This window comes from Anarhichas minor, unplaced genomic scaffold, assembly GCF_050575085.1.
Source record: "Anarhichas minor isolate MPS153535 unplaced genomic scaffold, ASM5057508v1 ptg000018l, whole genome shotgun sequence".
NCBI classification, from domain to species: Eukaryota; Metazoa; Chordata; class Actinopteri; order Perciformes; family Anarhichadidae; genus Anarhichas; species Anarhichas minor.
In genome coordinates, this window is record NW_027466464.1 from 4,733,962 (window position 1) to 4,751,983 (window position 18,022).

Below are 18,022 nucleotides of genomic sequence, written 5' to 3' on the forward strand. Positions count from 1 at the left end.
TTTTGCACCTGAATTTGCTCAAAATACATATTTGTTTGAGTGGCTGGAAAACCAACTGATTTCTGTGCTTTGTCCCCTGAGTTGATAAGAAGAGCACTTACTTCAGTATGAAGGATGAAATAGTTGCATCATGAAGTGAAAATCATATTTATTTGCAGGTGGAATGGCAAATGAAAATAAGGTGTTCTACAATAAAAAACAAACAAACACTACAATGTGCTATGCTGTACAGTACATATGAAGGTTTCCAAGTATACAAAAATAGACATATCAAAACACATTTACACAAACAGGTAATATGTACATACCATAAAATAACGTCAGATGACACAAGACTACTCATGAGTACTGAGCAGCCTGTCACTCTTTAGCTGGAGATGGATGCAAATCAAGAGAGCTTCACTACAGTCACTTTAGCTTTTTCTGAAGGGCCGACATGCAAAGGAGTCTGGTGTTAGTGGAAAGAGCAGACTAGCAGCCGCAGGATGCGACTGGGAACACTGGGAGGCGTCATAATGCCCCAGAGCTTCAACCTCCAGCTGCTCCACTGCAGCTGCTCAGTGGACAGCAGAGAAGAGTAAACGTAAGAAAGAGGAAGTGAGGAGGGGTTGCTGAAGTGAAGCGCGCCTTCTCTCAACGAAAGCACATTATGAAAAGAATCCATACATCCATGGCGTGGTGTTCAGATGTTTGTAAAGCATTTGATTTAGAATTTGGTAAACTTACATTTGTGTTTAATCAATTTGAGAATGAACTATAAAAATGAAAAAATTTAAACTGTGGAGGGACGACGTTCTGAAACAGTATATTTAACTTTCTGAGACACATCTGCAGCATTAACAAACCAGTAGAGATTCTACTGGTTCAGCCATTCCTACACCGGGTCCCTATGAAGCCTCTACTGAACTAATGTGCTGTAGACAGTGCAAATATAACTATTTCTTTAAATCAAAGGTGTGAACCAATAAACACCTGACTGACAGTTTCAAATCTGAGAAAACAGGATGATGTTTTTGGCCTAAATTATTATTTTTAATTTATTTGTTTTGCAAGTTGTCACCAGGACCTCTGTGCTACTCTGTATATAGTTCCAGCTGCTGAAGCTCAACATCCTCAACCCTGTGAAGAACACAAAGGTACATTTAAGGTACATCTTCTTTTAGTTTATGGTTGTCTTTCAAGTCATTTCTGGTAGTGTCTAATAATCTAAACAGGTTATTTGACCTCTGAATTATAAACCTCTTACACTGTAAAGAATACTGTTTTTACACCTATGTTAAATATTTATGGAACTTTGAGATTTTGAGACAAACGACTGTAGCAGCACAGAGGAACATGACTGAACACTATAATAACGGCGATATCAAGACAAATGTAATATTGTAGTATACTTTACAAACACTGTTCTCCCTCTTACATGTTCCAAACAGGAGACTATGGTGCTGTCTGTGTAGCTGGAGCTTTGCATGTTGGCCACAGTGAAAGCTGAGGACTGTAGCGGTCACACAGTGATGATGAAGTGCTGTGGGTTAAAGGGAAATTCTGACAGGATATATATACATCCTGATCCAAACACATTGGTGGCACGTTCTTCTCTACAACACAACATTTCAACAGAAACAAATACTTGTGCTACGGACACAGTACACCAAACATGAGCAGCAAAGTCAATCACAGGGACAAGTTACACACACTATAGTGAGCAAAACAGAAAACATGCAGATCGCATATCCATCTGCTGCCTAAAGGACCTCTAGAAGATTTGGCATAATATTTATTCACATCAAATAAGAATAAAATACTAGTTTAGGAGCTATTAGTATTTTCTAAGGAAGGAATGACTCTACTCTCATAACTACATAACATGTGCCGGGGAGGTTCTTTCCAATACCTCTGTGTGTTAGGGAAGCCAAGAAGGATTAGTCCAGTTCCGTGATCCTGATGTGTACGAATAAGGAGGAAGGAGGAATACCGGTTCCATCTCTGGACAACAGGTGAATGTGACGATAACCTGAGAACACAAAACAGAACCAGAGGGATTATTTATTTCTTTAAGAGGACACACAAAGTCAAACGTGGAGCGGGAGCGGCAGCAGAACGGCAAACTTGGCAAATTTAGAAGCTTTCACGTGTCTTAAAAAAGGCGGTTGCTAACAAGTGTCTAAATGAGACTATGAGTGATACTATAACATTATTTCCACATCCAGCAGACATAGAGCAACATCATCATTCATCTGGAGTTGTGTTTGTGTTCACCTGGTAAATGTAAGTCCAATGTAAACTCTCATTGAGCTCAGTTTTGGTCTCCACCATCTCCTGAGAAGAATACATGTTTAGCTGCTAAACGCTCCGCTGTGTTCAGCTATTCTTTGTGGGAAAATGTATATCTCTGCCTCTTTCATAACAGATTTCTCTGTGCAAGGTTGCGAAATATATATTTAAGGAAATTATAAACAGAAATTAGCAAATAATTTGACTGTAAATGTACTATGTATCAATGTGCGCTGGAAGTTAAAGAAGGGGCCTCACCTTGCTGCATGCAGCCGAGAGGGAGCGTGTACTGCCCCACAAAGTCATTTTTAGAGGTCTTGTCGTAGTCTTCCACCACAAAGCGCACCATGGCCAGCTCCGGAGTGTGGATGGTGAAGCGCAGAGTGTCATACCACACCGGGTTGAATCCTGCACAAAGGACAAATCCTTCAACATCAGCGCGCATGCTGCAGAGACAAGTCCTAACTATGTGTGGCGCGACACCAAAGTGACCCATTCATCCATTCATCATCTCCACCAGGAGGATCTACGACCGGTCACATGCGTGAGTGACTGAGAGTGCAGGTGTCGGTCCATGGCTAATTGGCAAAAACGGCAAAATATTTTGTGTGTTTTGAGGTGGGACAGACAGCAGTACCAGCATGGGAGCAAAACAATGTAGTGCTGTGAACAGGGGCAGCAGTTAAATGTATTTTAGACACCTAAAAAAGCTTTAGTGTATGCTACGTTTAGAATATTTTCTGACAGAGTACTGAAGTAAAAGTTAAACTTATTTATACTGTTTTTGGAGATTTAGTTTTGGAGTCTTAGGACTTTGAAGATAGAATAAATAAGATCCACTTTCCGTTCTGTTCCCCGTTAGAAAGAGCTGATGGCAAGATTAAGCATGAAATATTCTAAATATATATATATATATATATATATATATATATATATTGATTTTTTTCAGGTTGGTCTTTCTTTTAGGTGTCAAAAATACATTTTGTTGCTGCCCTTGTTCACAGCAGTGCATTGCTTTGCTCTCGTTCTCCTGTCTGTTTCTACAAACTGAAGGCGTGCCGACCACCATAGGTAATATGCTGACTATGGATAAGTACCTCGTACAACCACTAACAGCTAACAGAACTACAAGCACACACTCTGCTGAGTACATTGCTGCTAAACGGGCAGATAGCTTTGTGAGTTTAAGATATTATGTGGTCTGTACTCTCTCCACTGAGAGCACCTTCCTAGTTCTCTCCTGCATTGATGTCTATGTAGGTAAGTGTAAGGGCCCACAGCCTCTACTGCACCATTGTTCTCGATGTATCTGGTCTCCTGCTTGGCCTGGTCCATAGGAACACCATGGATCTCCACTCTGACCAGAGGATCCACGATGGCATCCTCTTTGATGTTGACTTTGGGCAGCTGTTGACCACTGATCACCTTAAACACATAAATACGGTTTCCTCAATAAAGCCATGAAACAGCTATTAACTGCAGGGACACCTTTTTCTTACTTTGTTAAAGGTCTGTACCTGTATAGTGAGGACGACAGGTTGGTAGCCATCCCTTTGTTCGGGTGTCTCAGGGTCAAATCTTTTCTCGACCTCTCTCATGAAACTGGGCTTGAGGACATAGCCACAGCTGCCATTCTGACCAAACAGTCCGTCGTTCAGATCCATCCCCTCCCCGGCTGTCTGGAAATTCAACGCAACTGAATGAAATGGAAAAAAACAACAACAATGACTTTTTGACTCATGCTCTTGCCATTAAATTTAGATTCACAACACACCATATTCAGGCACTTTGAGAGGATGTTGTTAATGCTGCACGGGGCTTGGATTTGAACTTCAATACATGAACAATACCGAAGGGAACATAACCATGCAAAAAGTACCATGAGTTTTTGTTTTGCTTCAATTTACAACATTAACCACATGTTTAAAAGAAAGAATTCCCTTGTCCCCAGGTGGACACTCGAAACGTAATTGACAATGCAGTTTAATTGTACGGGAACATCCTTTTGCCCTCTACACAAGGACATATTAAAAGAGGGAGAGGTCCCAGGACGAAGCCGTGTGGAACTCCTGTTGGCTGCGTGGTTCAGACACCGATCCTTTCCATGTTCCCGGGAAAGGAGCGACTCGTGCTTTAATAGTGGAGAGGAGGATTTGGTAGTACACCAATAACCTTAGTCCACTGGGGATGACATGTCCTGTCTTTAAGGATATGTTTCAATTGTATTATGTTCCTTTCCTGTGTCTTTTTTTATCACATCCAAACTTATTTGCATCTGTTGTCACTGACAGAAGTCTAACCTATCAGCTATTGCCATGGACAGCGCCCCATGTTGAGAGAGACAGTTCAGTCAACTATGAGTCAATACTAACCGAGACCAAAACTGTCACTCCTCATTCTCTCTCTAATAGTAAACAGTTACACTAGAGCAAACAGTGAATTGAGATTTCTCCCAAACTGCGTTTGTTTTTGACAGATGACAAATTCCTTTCTAATCATAGTCTGTGTAAGTCTGCACAGAGAGTAGGGCAGAGTGGATCGGATGGGTCAACACAGGACCTTCACCCAGGAGAATGCTGTTGTTGTCCCGTATGAAACCAAAAGTCAAAACTGACATATTTAAAACGGAATTGAGAAGCTTAGTTGTATGGGAAGTTGCTTGTTAGCCATAATCTAAACTGCTTTGAGTCCTAAAGAATTATGCCTTGATATTATAGTTAGGTAGTTATTATATTGCCTACCTAGTGCTGTGGTGAGGTTCTATGTGACTCTTTCTGTTATCCAAGCCCTCAAACAGTCAAACGTTTTGGGAACTGCAATTCTTTTTGCTGTAAATTGTATTGCCAAACTCGCCTCTTAACCCATTTAAGTGAAGAATAAATAATTATGCAAACCGTAGCCCCGTGCAGCAATAATAGTAAAAACAATACGACAGAAATGCAAATAATGAATGGATGGAGGTCTGCTTTAGAAAACAGTCAAGTCTGTATTTCAGTTGCAATCACCAATTTGGCACCCAGCATTCCACATTTCCTGAGGATTAAAATTGGAGGAGTCCGTTCGGAAGCCACTGGGATAAACCCGGGTCAGCTGCCGGGAGTTATGGTGCACAAACTCGGTCCCTGAAATGGAGATGACATCAGATAGTGAAAGTCGACAAATAGGGTTTGACTGAAGCCCCTGATACATATGATTGTGTCAATAATAAACACAGCACAAGAATGACTAGAGTATTAATTGCTTCACAAAATGTATTACTGCTTCTAAAAACTGAAACAAAATCTGATGTCGATAAAACTAAAATCCCAGATTACACTGTATTAGTCAAACCTTTGTGTTTACAGTACCTATCATAATCATGTAAAGCAGAGAGGAATGATGAGGCTGGACTCACCAGCCTCTCTCAGGTGCTTGCGGGCCTTGGACTCCGTGAAAGAGGCCACCTCATAGAACTTGGAGTGGATGCGGGAGTGTTTGAAGTTACTGAAGTGGACGCTTTTGCAGTAAACAACACAGTCGGACAGCTCCTTGGACAGACGCTGCTTTGACTTCTGTGGAAAAAGGAAGAGAGGGGATAAAAAGGTAACACACTGATTAATGCATATAGCTTATTATAACGTCCCATCATGAAATGGTTTTCGGAGGCACAGACAAATGACGTCGTCCTCCTGACGTGGACGTCAGATCAGAGAAGGACCAACAATACATTTTGTTGTTGCATTTGGAGAACTTGTTGGTAGACTTTATCCAGGGCCACATCCAGCTTATCAACCACTTGTGTTTGTCCCATCAGACAGCTGCCTATGTATCATTTTATGGCATAGGCTAAGAGATTAAGATGGTACGTACTTGCTAGTCAAAACCGGCATCTGTCAGTGGGACAGAGCTGGCATGCAGCACTGGCATACCAATAGTCAGCAAGTGTACTGCATGCCAGAGTGGAGTGCTGTGTAGCAGTGGAGCATGAATGAAATACCATTTTTATGCCAGATATGCCAGATGATCAGCGGCGACATTCCACTAGTCAAAGAAGCATGCTGTTTAGTGCTATTTTTTTTCCTCTGGCCACAGAAAGGATTGATTGCAGGTATTGTTTGACTGGAGACATTTCGATACTACTCAGTACCTGGTATTTTGGTAATAGTGTAGTGTAGGTCTAGAACGAAGATGCAACTTAAAGAAGTTTCATCATTCTGCTCACTTGTAGGAAGAGGCCCAAACCCAATGACACAAAGAGGTATTTGAACATCTTTGGGTCGTTAACACATTGAAGTCACATGAGGCTCATTGAGGTCGACCCATGAACTGGCTCCGTGTAACGTCAGCTGACCCACCACCACGTGAGAGGGTAAACCCCGGTGATGCAAAGGAATCCTGTCATGGATGGAAGCCCCGGGCACATCGAAACCCTGAGACAACCCCCTCTTGAATCGTGAAAGTGATACTCGACCACAATGCCAAGCAAAAGCAGGTGTGCTGCCAGAGTAGCTTCCATGACTATGAGATCCGAGGTGTGGCGTCCCAAACAGCCCAATGACAGCGTAACCTGCAGAGCACCTCTGCATGCACGCCTGCCTGCTTCCACATGAAAGCCGATCCGGCTGCTCCACCTTCACCCGTCTACCAGACAGCAAGACAGGTTCTGCGCAGACACCTACACCATCAGCAGGGGCACCGGCGAGCTCACATCGCTGCCAAACTCGCCGCTGGCCTCACCTCTCATGACCGTGTTGACAGGAGTCCCAGTGTGGTGTTTCATGCTTCTCAAATGCTTATCAATAAACATGACTCTAAGTGCCCAATGATTCCTTTTGCACACTTAGTTTGCCAGGGACATCAAGCGTTATCCTCTATTGCAGTATGCACTCAAGACTGTGCCATCAATATGAATCCATTTTACAGATACAGTACACACAGCAATCAGGGGAATAAAAAGGAGCAGCATGTGTTCCCTGTGATGCAGTGGTATGAACACAGAAGGACAAAGTTCAACCTTCATCAGAGCTGGAACAAGAACTTGTCCCCCGGCCCAGCTTTCTCAAAACTCAAAATGAAAACCCAACTGATTGCCCAATGCAGCAACTTGCCGGAAGCTGTTGTGTTGCGTTGCAGCAATTGATGAGCCAGAGCCCCCCCACACAGGCCTAAAGTCCATCTGAACGAGGACGAGCAAACTCCACGTCTTGATGAAGAAAGCAAGATTCAGTAGAAAGCTCCAGAAAAAGCTTGAAAGTGGACCTTCAGTTAAAAGGTTCTTTGTAAAAATACATTGATCCAGTCCGCAAATTAAGGTGCCTGATGCACATTTTATTTGAAATGATGCAATTTGACAAAAAAAGTCTCTGGACTTCGAGAACCTCGCTAATGAGTTTCAGTTGTACTGATACAGTATATAAGGGTTGGCTTTTTAATTTGTGTTTTAAAATGTTCAGTATCAAGCTGCTAGGTCAAATGACTGTTTGATTTGTTTAGTGATTTATTAATTATAAGTATTTTAAGAACCCCTGTTAAAATGTAATTACCCAGTGAAATATTTGCAACAGTTGATACTTGATACATTCTAGCCCTACTTACACCTCAGTATTTACCAACAGAGGTGATTACTGACTGCAATTAGTACTGTTCAGGGTATCAAATATCCCATTTTAGAGGAGACCGTACAACCTTCACCTGCTGAACTTAGCCTAGTTTGGCCCAGCATGGCTTGGTCTTGGTCTTGTTTGACAGCAACTATGAGGTCCTCTTGTTCGTCCTTCTCTATCGTGTCTACTTGTACATGTGACTTGTCCAGTGGTGGAAGATGTGTTTCCTTGAGTTAATAACCTCTTATTCTCGGAGCCGTTTTTGAGGTCTCTGAGCGAAAAAGCATAGCCCTACAAAACTGACCATAGCTCTGTAACTACAAGGTCGATTTTAATAATTTTTGTTGATATAATCAGATCACAACACCTGTGACATAGTTTACATTGGTCATATTGTGAATATGTTGCTGGTTAATATAGAAAATAAGACATAACACAGCTGAAAGTGAAAATATTCAGCCTCGCCTGGGAAAAATGCACTTTCAGTGATAAAAGGTTATTGAAATAATGCAGCTAGCTCCCTGAATCTTTCCCAAGTCATAGCATAACTGATCAGTAGTTATTAAAAAAAGGTTAAAGTGGAATAAAGTGGAATAAAGTTAAGAATAAGAGGTTTTAGTCAGGCGAGGCCATCATTTTCGAACCAGCTGTTGCAGCTCTTACATTGTACTTTTATACACTATATAACTATATATTTCACTTTCTTTATCACTCATATGATTCAATACATCCAAATACAGATAATAGGAATCATATTCATATTCATAACATCATCAGAGCCAGTTTTGGCTGTCATCTGTAGGATTTTCTCATTTCATGTGTGTGTGTGTGGCTGGATCTCAGCCTATCCTCGGTCGATTTCCAAAAACAACCCCTCCTTAGACGCGTCACAGGCTTAGGAAGACTCGTGCCAAGTATGGTGGTGATCGTCAAAAGATTTCATACAATAAAGTTGCCAGAAGTGACGCGTGTACCCCGGCGGAAATTTCCGGTCGCAGGCAGTCTGACCACTCGCCCAAGCCCCCTTGACCGCTCTTATTCTGGAAACAAGTCGGAAGTCAACAGTATGCAGTTGGCAGCAATGACTACAGCTTTGGAACGGAAATTCCGCGACGTTATTATCCATATTTTGAGAAAACTTGGGCGCATAACCACGATTTTTTTCGGCGAAGTTCAGCATGAAGGTACGTTTGATCACACACAACGGTTTAGTGCTTCTACGGATCGTAAAACAGAAGTTAGTTACGTGTTCCGCCACGTGTGCTAATGCTATTACATGCTTTGTATGACTGGGTAGCTGTTAGCATGAGGGTACAAACATTGATTTACTGTACTCATAGCGCCGATTTCTGGCCCGGATTTGGTGCTTTTATGCCACGATATACTTGTGCTTATATGAGTAGCCTATAGTTGTCTTTGGAGTTTATAATAAGTGACTTATATGATGTTGTTGTCCAGACGTTGCTGGTTCATCGGAAAAAAAAAGTGGCCGTGTCCACACTACTGGCTAACAATCATGCTATTTTCAGCATGTGAGTTTGAGGGGTTCTGAGCCCGAGAGCCCCCAAATTTGGGGGCGTCGTGCTAAAGAGGTTTTAAGTAAGAGTTGATGTGTTTGTTTAAGTTTTAAAAGTTCAGATCAGGATGGCTGTGGGTCACGAGTGGTTGACAGTGTTGAATCCTCGTTCACTCTTTCCTCCCTGTGTCTTTCTCTGCTATTACAGTGTAAACAGATCACCATATCTAACACCCAGAGTCTGCTCCCTGCCCTTAAATCCTCTGTATTTTTCATGAGGAATGACAGGAGTTCATGCAATCCTTGTCCGCTGGCTAAAAAGGCAACCAGATTTGTGGGCATCCCTGAGAGGCTTCCTGCTAAACACACACTACCAACACACACCAAAAAGATAAACATATTTGTCATGTAGTCAAGTCGACTGTTATGTGCTAAAGTAAATGTGTACTGTATGTTACAACAAAACACAGTTACAACAGCAGCTAAGTTTCTGTATTTCCCAGCTAATCAGCGCAGGGCAGAAATGTCTATAGGCTAACGATAATTTATAATTTAATCGGCTACTCATGACGTAACGAATGGTGTCCCATTTCCTGGGTCAGGATTTCAACCACTATCCCTCGTGGATCCGTTCTGAAGGGCCACTACCCAGTTGAAGGTACTCAAAGGGAAGGTATCTGGGATTGAGCCTTTGTCAGTGCATTGATGAATACAATGAATGGACGTACCAGAATTACCTCTTGGTAAATAAAGACAAAGCTGAGGTCCAACCTGCCAGAGCTCCTAAAAGAAAGCAGGTTCAGTGGCATTGGTTTTGAAGGAGGTGAAAGTCATTAACTGGTCTCAGAATGCTTCAGGGATTCAAACAGGCAACAACCTTCTAGTCCATCCCACAGTTGTAAGTCTAAAGAGTTTAGTAAATAACCTGGACTGCGCTGCAAAAAAACATTCTACCAACTGCAATCAACAAGATGCATTTAATCTGCCCTCATTTTGGGTTAGTCAGCTTAATCTATTAAGTGTTCTATTAATACATTGAAATCTGTCTCAATGTTGCATCATCAGCCTAAAAAGGACGGAAATAGAGGATCCTGCTTCTATACCAGGCTGGTTCATCAGACTGTGTATAATAGGGTGTCTGGGTCTGAGGCCTAACAGGTGTACCGCCGTGTGCTAAACAAGCTGACCTACCTTTACCCTGCGACAGATACTCTCGCGGTGGAGGTTATCTTCGTTGATTTCAGCCACCTCGTCTTCATCGCTGACCTCTCCGGTCTGAGAGTCCTCCACCATCCCGTTGAAACTCTCCTCCAGACCACCGATTTTCTTTGCCTTCAGGAGAATCTTCCTCTTAAGATCCTGACAAAGAGATCAAATAAACCTAGGGTCATCCGTCACAATCAGTGTTCAACACAGATCATATGGCCCAGGAGGCTCTGACATGCTTTGGGGTGAAAGCGAAGGTGCCCTCTGACAGGCTCAAATCAAAAAGGATCGGTTTCAATTAAAGAACAGAAATGAGCTGCATTTAAAAGGCTCTGTACACCCACAGATTTTCTTTCAGTTATTCTTGCTAATTAGATAAACAAGTGCAACATAACAGTTTTGAGACATAACTCAATGAATACTACTTACATGTATATACTAGCTCACACAGTAAAGGTGATGTAACGTTGTGTGTGTAGGTGCCTCCAAGTCTTCATCTGCAAGTTTACTTCGAGGTTCATACGTTTTTGTTTTGGGTTTCTACTGGAACGTGTTTACAAGTTTAATGTAAAAAAAACACTTTCTTTTTCTCACACTGTCTGTCTGAAACGCTTCGTTTTAACGCCTCTCCAGGAAAAGCCCAGTCTGCTCTGATTGGCTTGCGAGAAAAATATAGTGCACCTTTGCAAAGGTATAGTTCTCAAGCTGTGGCCGGTACATTCTAATGAATGTATTCTCATTCCATGAGGCTGCATCGGACATCATAAGGGGAGCCAAATCTGATTGGCTTGTTGAATCACATGTTTTCTGATCTAGGTAGCCTGAGAAAACTGCGATACCGAGTTTGTGGGTTAGTAGGCACTCCAGATACCCAAATGTAACCACGTAGAGTGGAGTAGGGTTGAGACATTGGACTGCACTGCTCACCTCAGGAGATGGCAGCCCGACGGGGGCCTTGCCGTCTAGTGTGCTTTTCAGCAGCTTGTCACCGAGGATGTGGTTGAGGTGTCGGGCCATGACTCTCTGTTGCTCAACACTGCAGTGGTTCTCGATGGACAGGATGACTGGATATTCCGATACCTGGGTGGGGGGATGGAGGGAGGGAGTTTGTAATTGAACACTGGAGAGCATTATCATAGGGAAAGCTAATACGCCTGCTGCCATATACCTGTGGGTTGTGGCTGGCTGGTTGAAATACCTCAGACAAGGGGTCATGAGGCCTCAATATTCACTGAGGACAGATGCTCAGACCCAACAGGCTCTGTCATGCATGTGAGCCTGGCTGCTGTTCACTCTGGCATGAGGCTGGCACTCTAGCAGATCCCTGGCTAGCTGACTTCATAGGGCTTTCACATGATGTCTTGGATATCATTGCACTGTTGTCCTCCCTCTCATAAATGTACAATGAGAAGCTGAGCGATTTGTTGATACAGCTTTACTAGACAATGAAAGCAAAAGCAATTGCAATGCCAGAAAGAGGGGATTACACCACATGCTTGGTATACTTGAAAAAGCCCCATTTGGACCAATGTGATCATCTCCCCAATCGGGCTGAGGGTGTGAAAAAATGTCTTCAAAAAGAAGAACTATGTTGTTTACTACATGATCCACTGAAGGACGAGTACATCAGAAAGCCAACATTCAGAATATTGCTATTTATTGCAAAGCTTATGACTAGATGTTTTGATTGATTCACATCCACTTCTACACTTAAGCAATCAATTGAGTGATACAACAAGACAGTGGATGCTACCTTGAAGGCATAGTTGCTCACTGCGTTGACTACATCCTTGAAGAGTATCTTGGAGGTGAAGGTGTGTCCATGATAAACGATGGGCTCTCCATTGGCACCATCCCAGCAGTCCACTTCCACACACCGACAGCCACGACTCAGAGCCCTGAGCAGCAAAACAAATTGTGTCTTTTATTCATTATTTTATCTTTTTACTCAGGTTCACAGGATGGCAGAACATCTACTGGCCACCAGTTGAATTCATTTGTTAATGGCATTATCAGACTTACGTTTACAGCTTGATTAATTTCAATGAATCACTTAGGAAGAATTGGACTTTATTCTGTTGATGAATTTTGTAAAATTAATGAATGGTGGAAGATAAATGCAGGGCAATGTCTCAGTGAAGCTCATCACCCCTGAGAGGAACACATTAGGTAAGGGATTTGCGCTGATGGAAATCTATAAAATTGGTTCGTAAGTGGATTTGGAAATGGTTAGGTGATAGTTGCAGTGGCGTTCCTTTAGTTGTCCTGCAATCAATTATAAGTCTCCTTTTATGATTTCCCAGCAGATTTATGGATGTTGGTGTGCATGTGGATACCAAAGATACCACTGTCCCTGTTTAAGTTGTGCTCTAGGACGCAAAATGAATTAATTAATAATTAATTTGAAAGGCACTGAAAGATTCTTTGTGGAACCAGAAATGGTTCTTCTATGGCATCCCTCCGAAGAACCATTTTCATCTCCAGATGGCACTTTTATTTTAGTATTTCTTTTAAGTAATCTTCCAGCACCAGTTACAGTATTCGCTGTGCAAATGCACGTTTTGCTGTTAGTGGGCACTTATTGTGGTCACTGGAACATCCCAAAGACATTTCCATCGGTTAATTTCCATCACCTGATGTATCCCTCCACACTGCTCTGCCCTCGGAGCTGGTCCTCCATCAGGTAGGTGTTGTGGGAGGAGGAGATGAAGTAATGGCACAGCGGCTGGCTCATGTCCTGGAAGACACCCCGCCACTGTGGGTTGAAGATGGACCCCTCAGCTGAGCCGAGGTACATCAAGAAGCCGTCAAATGTCATGGCATTTAGCAGCTTGGCTGGAAATACAGCAGGGGTGTGTCAGACCCTCCTCACATAGTGCTGGCACCCAAACTTCAGTACCAAGTGACAGGCCTTCACAATAATCGTACACCATGGTTCATTATATACAACATACAGGCTGTGTACCTGTGTCAGACGGCTCGTAGCGCTTAATGAGCTGCTTGGCATGCTGCTGGATGTCAACCCCGTCCAGCTGTTTCTCTCTCAGAAAGTCCTCCAAGTCACTTTGGGATAACTTCTGGCCATCAACCGAGTACTCCTGGAAAACCTTCAGTACATCATCCCGCTGGGTCAACATCTTGTAGAAGAGCACAAACTCATCGTCCTCCAGTGTACCCGACTGGGACTTATCAGCCATCTGAGAAGAGAAAGGATCATGCTGTTGCTGTATGGATAAATGCATCACAACCCAAGAGGTCTTACAGCGGCCATAGAAACCAAACAGTAGATGTGGAATGCTTCAATCACAAGTGAAACCATAGTTTAGGTATTCAGCTCGAAGGCTCTCACTGTGAAGAGACGGTGAGCGTGGTGCTCGTTCATGTCCACATTCATCATTTTCAGTAAGTCTTGCACTTCCTTGAAGTTCATCCTGCCATCGTTGTTCTTGTCTGCCTTCCTGAACCAGTCACCAATCCATCTGGGTAGGCCACTTCAGGAGTGTCACATTCAATAGTGACTGAAAAATTCTAAGAGCTTTGGAAGAGATACTTGATGAAGACTGACACACTGCACAATCAACTTTACTGTATATTTACTCAGTTCTTTAATATGTATCGCAGTTAAGCTCTGACTGTATCAAGAATCCAAAAGATGCATTTAACAAGAAGGTGCTCTGGGAACCATTTGTACCAATTTGCTATGTTTTATTTAATTTGATCTAATGTTTTCAATCTCACATTAATTGTTGGTCTTTGACAGGAAGTGAATGTGCCCATTGTCCAGCCTGACCTCCACAGCCTTACCTTCCACCTCACTACATGACACACTACTTTGTACACTGGCACTGAACATCGGCACTGGGAACAAATCATGAGGTGCATAATCTTTCAATGTGATCATAATTCAGAGGATGCTGAGGTATCAATATACAGTTGGCAGGTGGCCATGAGGTGTGGGGAACTCCATGCTACAATGGGGATACAATTTATGATTGCAATTCAGTCTTTATTGACTTGTTGATGAGATTTAGTCCTTTTGCTAATGACCACAACTTTGGTTGGACTGAAAACCAGCAAACACTTTGAAAGCATTGATAACTGAAAACCCTGAGTGAAAGATACTGGTCAAGTTTCTCCCTCTCCCCCATGTTCTCCAGGTTCTCGATCAGCTTCCTCATGCCTCTGATCCAGGACTGCGCCTCCTCGGCTGACTCGGTCACCAGGTCCAGGTTGCCCCTACGACCACGGAAGACCAGTGTGAAGCATCGGTCCGCTGGGAACTCATCAGCGATGCTGAGCAGCACCTCGGACTGGTGTCCATCTCGTATTGCCTCCACATCACTCACTGAAACTGGGCACAAAGACCAACACAAAATAGAGAACTAATTATATTAATCACATTTTCTCTACTGGAAGAGCACCCTGAACAGCATTTTCTCACTTTTTATCTCCTGGAAAGGCTCCCTGGAGGGTGTCTAATCACATTTCCTCTACTGGAACGTCCCAACTTCATCTCGTTTTCTCTACTAACAGGGAAACCTAGAGGGCACTTCATCTCGTTTTATCTACTAACAGGAAACCCTAGAGGGCACTTCATCTCGTTTTCTCTACTAACAGGGAACCCTAGAGGGCACTTCATCTCGTTTTATCTACTAACAGGGAACCCTAGAGGGCACTTCATCTCGTTTTATCTACTAAGAGGGAACCCTAGAGGGCACTTCATCTCGTTTTATCTACTAACAGGGAACCCTAGAGGGCACTTCATCTCGTTTTATCTACTAACAGGGAACCCTAGAGGGCACTTCATCTCGTTTTATCTACTAACAGGTCATGTCTTAATGTTTGACCAGAGAGGTCCATCACATGAGTAAATCATGTGGTCTTACATGTGGAGTGAGTGTTGCCAGCCTTCTTGGATGTGTACCAGATGGTCATACAGTCGTCCTGCAGTTTGAAGTAGCGCTGCTTCTTCCAGGTACGAGACTTGATTTTCCTCATTACCGTCCCCACCAGCATGGACTGGAGGTTGTCATCCCCCTGGAAGCCTGGAAAGAGAAGGACAGGTATACCGATTAGTTTTATATTGATAAGAGTATGATTAGATAGTATTTCCGCTCTTATAGCGAAATCCAACTGTTAACATCTCATTATTAATTTCATTACCAAGTTTAGGTTGCATGTTGCCTATACCAATTTGAACATGAAGAGTCCATTTCACATGCTATGGAGTACACTAAAAATCATATGTTCATGGAGTTTTCAATTCTAATCTTCATTTTGGCAGTAATTATGCCATTTCAAACATGGAAATGAACACTTTTGAATTAAGATTTGGTCAGACAAGCTCTATAAATAATATACTATAACGAGTTAATTCAAGCTGTGAATCATTCTTTACGACAATATCTGAAATCTTACTTCATATGCACTGACTAGACTAGAATGTAAGTGTTAACAACCTGGCCAGTATCAGTCATATGTTGTTCTAACACAAACTCAAATGTACATAGTGCACTAGTGGTGAATTGACACATGTTGTCCTCAGTCTAATATTTTGAATAGTAAACCATAAAAAACAGACTTACGGAGGCCAGACAGTGTGGAAGCCATTCGTTGTTGTCTCACACTTCTGCCATCTAAAGAAAAGAGGTTAGTTATTCATGGAAGTTTTAGACATTCAGACCTGATGGTAAATTCATCAGCGAAACAAATGATTATTTATTTGTATTTGACAGTCCACACTCCATTTCAGGACTTTAACTACCATTCAACACTATGCAGTGGCCATCTTGTTCTTTATTTATTGCCACCAGAAGATGAGACAACAAATGCAATAAATAACAATGAATTATTTTGCAAGCTATTCTGAATCTGGTCTTCTGAAGGCATCTGGATGCTCTGACATTTGATTACTGAGCTTTTGTTTTCACTTTTTACTGGGACTTTGGGGAAATCCCTGCCAGGCCTGAGACCTAATCTGTAATAAATAGATTTGAATTATTCACTCCTGATTTAGACAATATGGTAGATTTATACATCTTAAGTAAAGCTTAGTCTACAGAGCCTTTTGCTGCAGAGAAAAGGCTACTTACATACAGGTACATTACAGCAGATGTTGCTACGATGTTGTCCAGTGTTGCTGATGGTGTCACCACGCAGCTCGCTCAGCTGCTCTGGATGTTCTTTTGCTGCTCTGTGATGTTTTCACTGCATTCTCTGCTGTCCTGCACTTTTTGTTCTGTCTGGGTGTCGCGCTCACTAAGTCAACTAATCTCCCCAAATCCCTGTCATGGTCTCAGCATTCCTTTCACTAATGACCTAAACTAACTGAGTGCTGGTCCAACACGTGCTCAAAAACACCTAACGTCATGAATAAAGTTCATTCTTATGTACAGAACAATATCGTTTGATCAAAACCACCTTTTCTCAGCCGGCAGTAATGCTATTATGATTGGCTAAGCTTCCACTGGGTCACTTGGCCTAGACAATAGATTCACTGCAGTAAATACATTACAATAAAACACAGCAAATACAATGACATAGACAAAGAATACACAAAAACGCACAAGATGAACTCGATCAGAAAGTCCAGGGGGTTTAGAATTGAAATATTCATTCAGTTCTAGAAGGACAACGGTGCTGTGTTTCTCTCACAGGTGGCACATCTAGTTTAAATAAAGTCAGAGATAACATGAAAATTTTGTCTGTTAGCAAACAGACAGATTAGCAATTCACTCGACAGTGTTGTCTGGTTTTCTGTCTCGTCCTACATTTTCCTAACGAAGTGTTTAAAAAGCCAAATTGTGCTGAATATTCCTATGATTTCTTCTTTTACTGTTGTCATACATCCGCACATATTGAAGGTCCAACTATCACTGGCTGTTCACGGAAGGGTCGTACCTTCATAAGTAAAGTAAAAAGAAGCCTTTTGTCATATTGCTATGTGAGTCTGACCTGTTGCAGGATCATCCCTGAGTCCCGGCCGGTGCTGCAGAGCTGGAACAGATCAGATGGCCCGGGAGCTGCTGCCGTCCCTCTGCATGCCGAGCTGCAGTGATGGAGGACGAATGAAGCCAGAGTGTCCTCTCTGTGACGCTCACCTGGCCCCCTCCCCCCTCCTCCTCCCCCCTCCTCCGGATCCCTCTCTCTCTCTCTCTCTCTCCAAATCCCTTCAGTCCTGTTGCTCGATCAGCTGTTTGGCCCCGCTTAGCATTTCTTACTACTCTGAGAGTTGTATCCTCATCACGTCCCGTGGACGAGGAGAGGAGGACGGTGTATTGGCAAGAATATGGCAATACAATAAGCATCACGATACAGTTACCATTCAATATCTTGGGATTTCTTTTAAATATAATATTAGGGAAACTGTCATACATAAACAAATCTGAGTTACAAATGTTGCTTTCTCTGAGCAGAGTGGTGCGCCTTGTGTCTGACCGGACCCTCC

General features: G+C 42.6%; 1 protein-coding gene across 1 annotated transcript; it reads right to left on the minus strand.

Moving 5' to 3' along the window:
- Positions 1-1,919: 1,919 nt before the first annotated feature.
- Positions 1,920-16,185, minus strand: plcd4a (phospholipase C, delta 4a). Its single transcript, XM_076094577.1, has 15 exons — positions 16,161-16,185; positions 15,462-15,620; positions 14,698-14,926; positions 13,925-14,054; positions 13,541-13,772; positions 13,209-13,410; positions 12,329-12,473; positions 11,503-11,655; positions 10,561-10,728; positions 5,666-5,822; positions 5,277-5,393; positions 3,789-3,967; positions 3,564-3,696; positions 2,530-2,679; positions 1,920-2,011 (listed from the first exon to the last, which is right to left on the minus strand). The coding sequence occupies exons 1-15, from the start codon at positions 16,183-16,185 to the stop codon at positions 1,920-1,922; spliced, it is 2,271 nt and encodes a 756-aa protein (XP_075950692.1).
- Positions 16,186-18,022: the final 1,837 nt, after the last annotated feature.